The sequence below is a fragment of the Pelmatolapia mariae genome, linkage group LG15 (assembly GCF_036321145.2).
Source record: "Pelmatolapia mariae isolate MD_Pm_ZW linkage group LG15, Pm_UMD_F_2, whole genome shotgun sequence".
Classification (NCBI taxonomy): Eukaryota; Metazoa; Chordata; class Actinopteri; order Cichliformes; family Cichlidae; genus Pelmatolapia; species Pelmatolapia mariae.
The window spans coordinates 12,253,398-12,266,329 of NC_086240.1; the positions used below are offsets into that span (position 1 = coordinate 12,253,398).

General features: G+C 39.7%; 1 protein-coding gene across 2 annotated transcripts in view; it reads right to left on the minus strand.

The window, feature by feature from the left end:
• Positions 1 to 12,932, minus strand: part of LOC134643829 (protein EFR3 homolog B) — a 32,884-nt gene that overhangs the window by 13,666 nt on the left and 6,286 nt on the right. For both annotated transcript variants that reach the window (XM_063496410.1, XM_063496409.1), the window contains exons 2-4: positions 6,151 to 6,227; positions 3,125 to 3,252; positions 2,308 to 2,458 (exon numbers count right to left, since the gene is read on the minus strand). In XM_063496410.1, the coding sequence (XP_063352480.1) occupies positions 2,308 to 2,458; positions 3,125 to 3,252; positions 6,151 to 6,227 (356 nt within the window). The remainder of the gene's footprint in view (positions 1 to 2,307; positions 2,459 to 3,124; positions 3,253 to 6,150; positions 6,228 to 12,932) is intronic.

The window sequence follows — 12,932 nt, forward strand, 5'->3', positions numbered from 1 at the left end:
GAGAAACAGAGTGCAACAATATCTGGCCAAGTTTGAGTCCTGTTGTAATAACCTCTGTAATCTTCTTTTTAATTCATTTCTCTCTGACTCTGATCTGCTTCTGATGAGCTACACTGTGCACACAAAGACAGTCAGAAGCTGTATGGCAGCTGCTCATGGTTTTGGCTGGTCTTAATATTTGTGTAATTTATGTCAATTCAATGTAGTTTACAGTTTGTACACATGGTGTCACTTATGTGTGATTCACACAGGACTAGGGCAGGAAATTTTACATGCTCGGGGCCCTCGTGCTTAGTATACCATGCAGAGGTATAGCGTCATTTATGTACTGGAATATAGTCTTGAATGAACAACTGAAGATCTCAAGCAATGTCCACACTGGAGGCGTCACAGAAAGTCAAGGGCATTTGGCGACTTCAAGCAACTACAGGCAAAACAACCTCTGGAGATGCAAAGCGTGTGTGTGTGTGAAAAGAGGGGGGCACAGAGATAAACATTTTTATTCCCAGAGGAGTGACTGAAGCTGCTACCAATGAGTGACATACGACCTCGTAGTAAATAAATTATAGTTACCTAGGCAACCAGAACCAGGAATGTCCACAATTGACCAGCCTTTAGTCACAAAGCCTTGTGTGATGAGTGTGGACGCAGCTTTATGGCTCTATAAGAACGGTACCATACAGCCAACTAACAAAAACCTGTTTCACAAGCCTGAATTTGACACCTACTGGCAGTACTGAGCACATTTAATACAACAAAATACATCCTGATGCAATAAAACTTTTATTTTGTTTTTGCACATATGTCAGGGTGTCTTACCTAGATTAGTTCACAGGTCTGAAGACCACAGCTTGACAGGTGGATAGGAAGTTTAATTAAAATAATAAAGAAAAGATCTTTGATTGCACAGTTTACCTGCGCCATACAGTTTAGACTTCCCTTTCAAGCCTCATCACTTTGAGATTGTACTCAAAACATATCATGGAGGAGTTTCAAAGCACTTTTCAGTTCAGTGACTTTCTGAATCCTCTGTTCTGTGTCTTCATGTCTTTGCTGGTGTGTGAATTCAAACATCAAATGACATTGCAAATTATATTATTTGGTAACAGAAATTGTCTCACGATAAATTAATACATGGGCCTTTTTAAACTCAGTAAAGAGGTAAGCTACTCAGTCTCTGGCCTCACTTGAAACTGTCTTTAGATTAAATTTTCCATTTTATTACATTCTACCATATGCAGCTTTTTAACTTGCAAGTGCAGAGGAGGTCTGTTTAGTTTGTCGTGTGCACAGGGCTATGCAGGTCACAGCTACAACCTGGCAGCCAGATTAAATTTTAAGAAGGGCCTGATTTTGTCCCATAGGCATGTGCTCTACATACAGACACACACACACACACACACACACACACACACACATTATATAATTTTATTTTCTGTGTATATGTAAATTTCTTTTACTTGCTGAATGCATCAGGCTTTGTATTTGTGTTTTGTGTTTATAAATGTGTGCAAGACAGAATGACAGCGAGAGGCTAGCATGTCTCATCAGCCTGCACAGATGACTGCAGAGCAGCGGCCATATAGTCTAAAGCTAATCTGGTTTCCTTTACGTGTCCTCTCCTGACCCAGCAGACAGTGCTGATAGCTGCTGTCCACATCAGAAGATACTCATCACTTCTCTCTGCCTACCACTCCGTCCCTGAGCTCTGATCTTTCTCAACACAGTATTCTCTCAAGGTTAACATCTTTCGGCTTTTACCATCGCGTTAGGGAAGTAAATGCAAAGTAAATGCACCCTGTCAATTTCAGATAATACCTCTAAATCCACTCAAATGGGCAGTATTTGCTGCAGCAGGAAAGCTTAGAAACTAAGACACATTAACAGCCAACAGCTTGGGTGTGAGAGCATTTCTGTAAATTTATATCACTAAAACAGCCCACTTGTGTCTGAAAAGATAGAACACATTATAGCTAGGCAAGTTTTCTTGATTATTAAATTGTAATCAACTAAAGAAGTGTCTATGTTTAAAATCCAATAATATAATCTGAATGCAAGGACTAACATCCAGCAACATTGCACCCCTTGATTTGTTTTCCATACTTTTACTATTTTATATTACAGGCACTTAATTCTGTTGTAGATATAAGACAAGTATGCAAACCTATTTTTCCACAAAGCAAAATTGACAGAGAAATGCAACTACCAGTCTTCTTTTTTTGAATGTTTGTTTGTTTTTGGTGGTTCATTATAAACAATGGGAGTCATCAACTGATATAATTCAATAGTGAAATCCTGGAAACTCACTGAGTTGGTTCCTAGGATCTGCAGGCTGGGTTTGTCTGACTCCAGAAGCTTGCGCACCATCTTCAGAAAGCTCTCCACAAACAGGTTGATGCTTTGGCAGTGACATGCCATCAGCAGCTGGTCCAGGGCTTCCATGGCTATGCACACATACCTGGAATGGCAAAAGAGAGAAAAGAGAGTCACTTTAACCCTGCAGATAAATGTAGTCTGTGCCTGCAAGAAATCAAAATAAGATAAGCTTTCCCAGACAAACTCTGGAGACAGGCATACTGAGCATATTCAGCTGGACTCTGCCAAGTGTAAATATAATCTGTACAGGCTGTTTGCATTTGTGAGAATCATTGCAGGGTGCTCAGAGAAAAACAACTTCACTGGAATATAAAGTAAGTGCAGACTGAACAAACACATCACACCGCATAACCCAAACCAATCGTGTTCTTTTTATTAAAAACAGACCAATTTTCCTCCATGTCTTGTTGGTTATATTGCGAACATAGTGACAGTGAGTTTCGAATGTAACGAAGAAACAGGGTCAAGAACACGCACACAGAATACAAAGAAGGATTTTTACAGCACAGTCTTAAGCGCTTTGATAAGCTCAGATCTTGTGCAGAGATCAGAACAAATCTCTTTGATGAAAGGATATTACAAGCACCACTTTTCCTATTACCAACAGCAAAGCCACCTCAAAATCTTCCCAGAATTTTTATGTTACAGCTTCAGTTGTGCTAGATTTAAATAAATTGATATGTGGCAAAGAATAAACACAAAAGATGCACAAACAGCAAATGTTTAAGAGACTACAGTTGAAGCTCACCCGTATCTATGCCGAGCCACATCCCTTGACAGTCTCTCAGACAGGTAGGCTCCGATACGGTCCAGCTTCTCTGGAGCTGACAAGGCGTAGAATGTCAGCTTTTCCATGTTGGCCTTGACCAGACCATCCTAGGTGGGTGACAGAGGGAGACGGCAAAAGTGGGACACTTTGCAATAATCCAAAGGATCAGTTAACCCAGAATTTAAAAAAAAAAAGAAAGTTGTCAGATGGGATATATATACATGGGTTAATGTTCACTAACAGGCTTTGGCTCGGTTTACTTTTACAGCTTTTTTTTATGTCAAGGGGGATAATAATTTATAAAATTGTTGTTCCAGAAATATTTCTGTAATGCAACTGTGTGTGTTTAGTGACAAATATAAATCTATTCATTTCTAAAAACCCCAAATCAACGAGTATAACTAGATCATCAGGTTTTAACTCCTACTTTTCCCCTTGACCTACTTTACTGCTCTTCAGTTTGGTCTGGGGGAAGAGAGAGCTAAAAACACCAACAGTCCACTGAGATCTCACTTACATTCGGACAAGACCAAAAAAAGAAAAAGAAAGGAGTGACACGAGCGGTGTGTTATAAAAAAGAGTACACCCCATGTTTCTGTAGCTTTTAAAAGTCACAGCTGTTTTTAGTCTCTGACAACCTTATGGAAGAATTTTGGCCCACTTGTCTTTATAAAAGCGCAGATCTGTTATGGTCCCATCAAAACATTTCAATCAGGTTGAGCTTTGAACTTATACTGGGCTACTGCAACACCTTGATTCTTTTCCTTTTCCTCCATTCTGCTGCAGATTTGCTGCTGTGCTTGAGAGTATTGTCCTGATGAACGACCCAGTTTTATTCAAGCTTTAGCTGTCAGACATATGGCCTCATATTCGACTCTAGAATACTTAGTTGCTATACTATAGTTCATGGTTGACTCAATGACTGCTGCAGAGGTCCTTTGGCCGCAAAACAAGCCAAAATCTTCACCCCTCCACCACTGCACTTGATAGTTGGTATGAGGTGTTTGTGCTGATATGCTGCATTTGGTTTTGCCAAACATCTTGATTTTGGTCTTGTCTGTCCAAAGGTCATGTCCCAGAAGTCTCATGGTTTGTTCACATCCAGTTCCGCAAACATAAGCTGTTCTGTCATGTCCTTTTTAGAGAGGGTTACCAAGCTTTTTCCTGGTAACCCTGCCAAACAAGCCATACTTGTTCAACCTTTTACTAATTGTACTGTCGTGAACTTTAACATTTAAATTTGCTAGAGTCTGAGATGTCGGGGGGGGGGGGTCAGTTACTCTGAGCATTGCACAGTCTGACTTTGAGATGATGGGATATCCACTGCTGACAAGATTGGAAACCACCCTGAAAGCTTTCCACTTGCGAATAATCTTTCTCCCTGTAGAATGATGAAGTTCCAACTGTTGGCAAATGGCTTCATTCTCATTACTTCTCCAAGGTAATTGCTGGTGTCTTTCTTTCTTTGCTTTGTGTTAGCAAATTTCCAAAACTTAAGACAACATGATTTTTATTGTCTTGATACATAAAACCTTAGAACTGGAAGAAGGTGTACTTTGTTTTTCTCAATATTGTACCCGTATTAACAGGAAAAAAAAGTTATTTTCATAGACACTGTATAAATGAAAATGGGTAACTCTCTGTAAAATGATAAATCTTGTGATGAAGACATGAGCACCAGCGGAACTACTTATACAATCCAAGCATCCTGTACATAAATGTTCCTTTTATTGTTATAAGTTATGCATATAATTTGCCATTTACACGCACAAAAAAATAGCACATCAAAATATGTTCAAAACAACTCACTCACAGTTAGCTGGGGATGTGTCTCTAACCAAGGGACACATTTTAGCAGGATGAACAATAACAATGCCCCTTTTAATGTAAGTGCCTAAGTGGTAATGTCACAGCATGCACAAAAACAGGGTGCAGTCATTGTTTTTATATATCTGAATTCTCATCTAAGAGAGCACATCTGCCGTCATACCTGTGTACGAAGAAGGCGCTACCAACTACCATCTTCTTGAAATTAGTTTAATGACCAATAACCAGTTTGACTGTTAAGTTTAGCTACAAACGTGGCTTCTCATCCAAACCATCAACACAATTTTTAAGAGAAGACAGAAAAAGCACCAGTGAAATTAGTACCTTTTTTTGGTCGCTACATTTCAGAATTTTCCAGTTTCACTACCCAGCCACTGCACATTTACAAATTAAATAGGACCTCAATTCTTTTCCAAATTTATTTTTTAGCGAAGACAAGTAAAAAAGAAAACATATACATACAAACCTAAGAATACATTGCTATATTTAACTTCTTTACCATCAAGTATTTCCATAAATGCATATATACACACATTCACATGCTCACACGATGTGACACAATTTCGAGTCAACATTATCGGACGTCTTAATTATGCCTAATCTGCTGGAGCACCATTAGTTACAGACTCAGCCACTGCAGGTTTCATTTTGGAGCACAATAAGCAGGTGCACAGAGACAAAAAGCAGGGGGGGAAAAAGAGTTAAGTATAAGCATGCCCCTGTACTGCAGACCATAGATCTAAAAGGTAAAGTGGGTTACTGCAGCAGCATTGAGGCAGCAATGAAGAGCAAATCAGCTTCTTCGTCTCAGCCCAGATTAATTCCCTTTATGAGTCATCTGCATCAGATCTCAGTAAATCAGAAAAATGGTAGGAAAAATGAGCTTTGAAGAAGGCAGTTATGTAGCTCAATATAAATCCTCCTAAATATAAATTGTCATAACTATTTATATTTGCAAGCAAAGCGACCACAGATGGATCCTACCAGCTAAACCTGGAAAAGCTCAATTTTTATCCTTAATGTACAATGACCCCAGTTATTTTTTATCCACAGATACGAAAGCGCCAAGTGATTTCTATATGTAACTCTACACTATGTAGAAGAATGGTATTTGACTTTGAACATGAAAGAGAACAACATGAGGTATTAATAAAAAAACAGAAAGAGTCACTTCTCACCTCTGGATCTTCTGGGAAGATGTTGTCTACCAGTCTCTTGTACCGAGGCCTGAGTGCCCCGCAACAGCCACAAACCCCTGAGGAAGGAGAAAATGGAGAGGAAAAACAAAAACAAGAGAGAAGTGCTCAATTAGGCTTGTGCAGTATGACTGATAGAAATACAATAAATCAGGTCTTTTTCCTTTTTTCTTTTTCTGGTAGTAGTATTAGTCTGCACTCTGTCAGCCAAAGTAATGAGGTAGTCTCAAATCAGCCACATTTCGGTACCGATTCAATGAACACTGCAACAAATGGGCAATAAAAAAGTCATTCCAGTTCAGCAACTAATGACTTCACATTATTGCTCTCACAACAGAAGTAATGGTTGAATGCTGGAGAAAAATAAGTTACAGAAAATAAACATTAACTTTAACAGAAGTCAAACTGACCTGTCAGCAAGAAAAAAAAACACAACTGCAGCCAGGAAAATGGACAAAATGGATTTGTTCATTTTTGTCAACTGACAATAGTCAGGCTGTAATATCATTAATTTAGCAGCATACATAAATATAAACGCATGAACTTACAAATGCATATAGCCTGAGACAAATAAAAAAAAAATGTGTACAGTAGAAGGTGACTTCATGTCAGCTTTTAAAGAAATTCCTATACACACACAATACGCCTGCGTCATGCAGTACGGGTATGACATATTCACTCAAACTTTTGTTTTTAGCATTAAAAAGATTTATCAAACCGAACCTTTATGTCACAAAACACATGTCAAATCAAGGCGATTCTGTGCAAAGACACTTCAGGACACCAACATATGGAAGGAATGTGGTCACCAGACAATTACAGTGACAGCAATGCCACTGAGATGAAACAGGCACACACACGCACACGCACACACACACACACACCTCGCTTTCTCTCAGTCAAGACAGCCTTAAAAAGAGAATGATGCAGCACGAAGTACGAACTGTGAACAGTGATTTTTTTCTGACTTTGCACTGAGGAGAAAGCAAGCCAGGCAGAGAGGCAGAGAGCTGACATGATTGGTTGAGGGAATTCAGCAGTGATGAGTCATAAGGGGGGCCCTGTGAAAATGAAAAAGGGACACCCTCCAAAATTCCCAAATTACGCTTTTACCTTTGAAGCATACGTGCATTTTCCCCCCCCATCTTACTTCCTTTAAACTCACCGTGTGAATTTTAGAGTCATAAAGCTGGACGAAAAAAGTAGGTCATAATGCAGTCAGCATTGCAGGCAAGTAATGAATGGTTCTCTGACACAAATAGAGACAGGAGGTATTTAACGTTTATTAAAAGAAAAGAAAATCAGTGCACTAAGAAAGATTTTCATCTGCCCTTCCTTTCTCCCAACGTCATCTTCTTCCCTTTTCTTAACTTAAATTAAAAAGTGGTTTATTAATCATTATTGTCGCTGCTGTTACACAGACTGAGCAACGTCTCATGAAATGGCAGTAAAAAAACCATTCTGAGCACACAGACAACATTATTAGCGGTCTATTTGCTACACCTTTGCAATAATGGCTTCCATTCCATTTACAGACCATCTCCCAACTCAACACCAAGGTAATACATTTTTTTTAAACTACTACCAAAAAAAGCTATTTTCTGTTCTTCTAACAACACCATCATCAACACTGCTCACGCTATGCCAGAACTGACAAATATGACTTGCAAAATACTTTGTGAAATCCAATAAATAAGAAAAGCCTATTTATTTGGACGTGACAACATTTCCCCTTGTTAAATAAATGGTAAGTGATTATAATCACCATGCATTGGTGTTAGCAACATATCTATTAAGACAAAGACAGGAAATGTAAAGATTTTATGCACTCTTCAATATTTGTTCATAACGAGTCATATCTGTATAGTAACGTATTAAGATATTACTTGGTAAATATCAAACACTGATATCAAACCATGAGTGTGTAACACCCACAATATAACCACACACGATATCGCAATACCATGTTGTATCAATTTTTTCCCTCATCCCTAGTGTCTTTGTTAGTACAATCATGACAGGAAATGATACCTAATTGTGTAAGCAATCGTCTTCATTGGGACATGTGTTGCTGCTTGAAAAACTGAACTTTTCTTAACTTCCCATCACAAGAAGTTGCTGGAAGTCAGAAATGTATGAGAAGAGGTCATGCATTAACAAAGTTAATTATAAATGGACACCTTTCAAGCCTGAAATGTGAGACACCTGCACTCCCACAGAAACAGGACTATCCAATCTAGCGCTTAATTGGCACAACAGGTGGCAAAAATAACAAAATGCACAGTCCACCCTCAACAATAAATCATCAAACTGTAAAAATCAAGGAAACAAACATCAGCCAATGCGCCTGAGTCACTGATGCTATCCCTAACCCTGTTCCCTTCTCAAGACAAAAGCAAAGTTTTAGGTGGAAAATGATTTATTTCCAAGAGATGTGCATGCATGAGGGGTTTTTTTTCAAAGCACAAGCACAAACAGAGTCACATAGTATAACAACAGAAAAATTAAAAACTAAATATTTTCACACACTTTGTCTTATCTTGCTTTTTTGGCCAACCAACTTTTGAAAACAAACACACATTTAACATTTTAAATTAATTCCCAGTATTTAAAAAAAAAAAAAGAAAGAAAAGAAAATGAGTGTTGAGACTATTTAGACTTCTGAGCACTGCTGCTATAGAGATCGTCATTTAGACCGAGCAACAAGGCTGTGTATCAACATTTAGTAGCCTTCTGCTACAATATCAGTGACCCACGCCTGGCAAGGCAGCTGCAAGAACAGATAAGATGTCCCTAAAAGACCTTTTAATAAAGTTATCACCTTGAGTACTAAAAGCACGTTTTTCAAGACTCATGTCTGCTCTCTAAAAGTTATGTTGAACTTGGTAGGAGTTGTCATCCCTGTGCTCATCTCAGAGAAGTGTGAGTCTACTCGTAGCACTTCTTCTCTTTCCTCTATCACTTCAGAGGCCTAATGAGGCCTCTGCAACTCTCCCTCCCTTCCTGCACCCACCTAAACTCCATCCACCTCCTGTTCACATCCTTGCTGTATTGGCTCAGGGCATGAGTGTAGGAGTCAACACTGAATTAATAAAAAAAATACAGTGGGTCCCCAGTCTCGAGAAGAAAGGGTACCGGACAGACAGAGAATGGGCAGGAGAATGAGAGAAAGACATACAGAGATGGGAGTGTGATGGGGGAGGTGAAATGAGATGTGCTGAATGAGTCACAGATTAGTGCTACTTATTGCATCTGCTCTGTCCAGGACAAATCTGTCCTGTCCTCTCTGTCAGCTGCACATAAATTTTTTTTGGGAAAGTCATTTCTAAATAAACTAAATTATGTAATATATTTGCATGCTATTTCACACACTTGTGGTGCAGCATTTGGATATATCCTGCCTTTTCCCTCCTTTTTAAAAAATTGTAACCAGTTCTCTTTACCTCAGTGTTAGATCAACTGACAGCTGAACAGTTTTTTGTAACGACACCAAACAGCATATTTGTTTCTACAACTCAACAAACTTGATGAAAGTGGCTCAAAGGGGCCGATTACACCCACAGGTCTTTATAACACAAAATTAAACTACCGCCATTTAAAACATTTACATATTCTGCTTGCACTCTAATTGTAATGTGTGTACTGCAATACCACTTCTCTGAGGAAATTTCTCCAGCTGATTCACTGGCACAGAAATTCCTGTGATGTTTCAGAGTTGTGCTCAGTTTCTGTTATAAGGAATGAGGGCTGTTTTGTGCTTCTGCTAATGATGGGTTAGTTAGGGAGAAAAAAAACTTAGAAGGCAAAACAAAGTGGGTGCACAATGATTTGGTCGACAGTGGTGAAAAGCACAAAGCAGGGGGTCTCACGACATCCACCCACTCTGCGCTGCAAGGTGACAACACATTTATGGGCTGGACACAGAGCTCCTCCACACAGACTCAAATAAGGAATAAAACCTACACAGCAAACACTGTGAGCAACACACTGACGAGCTTGAAACACAGGAACAATAAATCACTTGTAGATCTAACACTAATACAACGACAAGGTGAACATCTATCGCTACTAATTGGATGTTAAGCTACACAATCTTCCAGCATGAAGTTATGAGTGGGTATACACACATGTAAGGGTGGGGGGGTGGGGGGTCTCCATCCTTCAAATGGCCACAGGAAGAAGCCAGCCAATCGCAATCTATTTTTATCCTCGTAACAATGGGCCGGTACATTAACAGATTACACTCTCCATTTCCCCCAGGATATCAGCTTAACATTTCCACATTAGGGTGAGAGAGAAATGGAGAGAAGGGAGGAAAAAACTGCACGCGGAAGTGAGAAAAATAGAGGCAAGCAAAAATACATAGCTACAGAAGACATGTTTTTGCATGATAATAACAATTAAAAAAAAAACAGAAAAAAGGAAAAAAATCCTCCACCCACTTACACAAACACCATGAGGTGTTAATAACTGCACTGTGGGTCCCACGTATCAGCTGTAGACACTAGTGCTAAATAAAAAAATAAATATTGCCTAAAACAAAAGAAATTATCTCAAAGGATGCTACAAAAACATACATGTGAATGCACAAGGTGGTGCATGACGCTTTACGCATCTTGCAGTGTCATCTGCACCTGCTGTCCCAAATCTGCTCTGTTGTGCCTGAAGTCACATGGTGGATAAGAGAGAATAAATACAGTCCTGGCACCCAGCAACAACAATATTTAACACACTTAATATCTGCCTGTGTGTATGGAGGTGTGCGTATACTTGGGAAACAGAACTGCAGGTGCATATTCAGACCTCACCTTCACCTAGGGTCATGCAAAGCGGTGGTTTGGAAGGCCAACGCTGACACACAGGCATACAGTGACCTTGCTGTAAATATACATACTTCCCCAAGAAACACATCACTTCTCATGAGGGTTACAAAGCAAGCTGCCCTTCAGGGGTGTCATTACATAAGAGGGAGGGGGGAGAGAGACAAAGTCCTGCTATTTTTACATCAGCAAACATCTTCAAACGTTGTACTCACACAAAGAAATGCAAGCACACAGCAGAATCTGGCAACATGGAGAGCAAACGAGAAACGAGGAGAGCGTAAGCAAATAACAAATAATGAGCAAGCCCATTTCAACAGCTAACCAGTATCCACAGACGCTGTCACTGAGTTTGGGAATACTGTACAGCAGATGAGGAGAGGAGCAGAGTACATATCATAGAGGAGAGGGTGACAGCCTTTTGGGAAGTCTGACAGGGAATAAAAATATTTGGGGATGACATGAAAACTACTCAAATGTCCTGCTTATATATAACCATAACACTCCACCATACCTGCCCACCATATCGCTTAGGTATGTTTGAGGTACTGGAAAATATATCTTGCATATGGAATTTCATAAGGAAAACATCATATACATCAGTTTTTCAGCCAATTAAGCCATGAGCCAGATTCACAGCACACATTCGATCAGTGTGGGTGGAAGCAAACATGGCTGGTGTAATCCGACCAACACACTGATGCCCAGACCCCGCTGCCAACAAATCTATATAACACAAGCCTGGTCCAACACACTATGAATCACTTAAACCTGCACAGACGCTATAAGCTGAGCACACTGTACAGCCTTCAGTTTGAAGCGCCTGTGTTAAAAATCCACTCCAAACCAAAACCTTACTCCATCAACAGTCTGCAATTCAAAGCAAAGCTGGCTACATTTTTAATTAACACTAATCAATTAACTATATATCAACATGCCCCAGTAACATCAGAGCCAAAATAAATGTCAAAAACCATCTGGGGGATTTCATCGAATCTAAAAATGATCTTATCAGAGCTTTTCTGTTTTTAAAGAAACATAACTTAACGCATAGTATCTAAAATACTGAAGAATCATAAATATATGAACACAAGGTTATAACACAAACACCCAAAGTTAACCAGAGTTAGCAAATACATAATACACTGACAGAGAACACACCCTGTTAACACCAACTATAACAGAAGGAAACATTATCAGTGATAGTTAGGAGTAAATAAGTGTCTATTACCAAATATAAACATCTTCAAAGCAGAGTCCCCGAGTAATCTATTACTGTAATGTAACAGTGAGTATCCTTTTAAGTGTCCAAGTTCTCATAACGCGCTTTCAGGAGCTGCTACACTCTAGTCAGAACTGCTTTTTATCGCAAGAAAGCCGAGAAGGAAACGTCTTTGTAGAATGTAGGAAAACAGGCTAAACGGCGGATGCCTGATATTACTCACATGTTTACACAGCCCAGAATGCACAGACCAATACGCAATGGAAAAAGGATTGTTAACCTTACCGTACATTAGTCGTGATGTGGAAGTCGCTCACTACGGCCGTTTATGTTTTCTTAATGCAGCTTCAGTTCCTCATGCAGACACACTGCTGTGCCTAGAGGCACTGAAAATGCACACAAACACACGCACCGCTCACCCTGGGATAAATGTCTGCACGTGTGCTTGGAGCTAAAAGGCATATGAATGTGCACCGTGATTGGTGCAGAGGCTGGCTCGCTGCTATGAGTTACACACGCACACACACAGTCTCCCTGCCATGCAGGCACACACACAGTCATTCACACACTTGCGCACAAAAAGGGGCTGAGAGGCAACGTCAGAGGAAAGCGTGCCGTGATGACCTTGGATTTTCCCATTCTTCTGCAACAGTGCTCCTTCTCAACGGGGGCAGTGCAGATTTTGACATGCAAGCGTGCACACAAGCACACCAAACTCACTT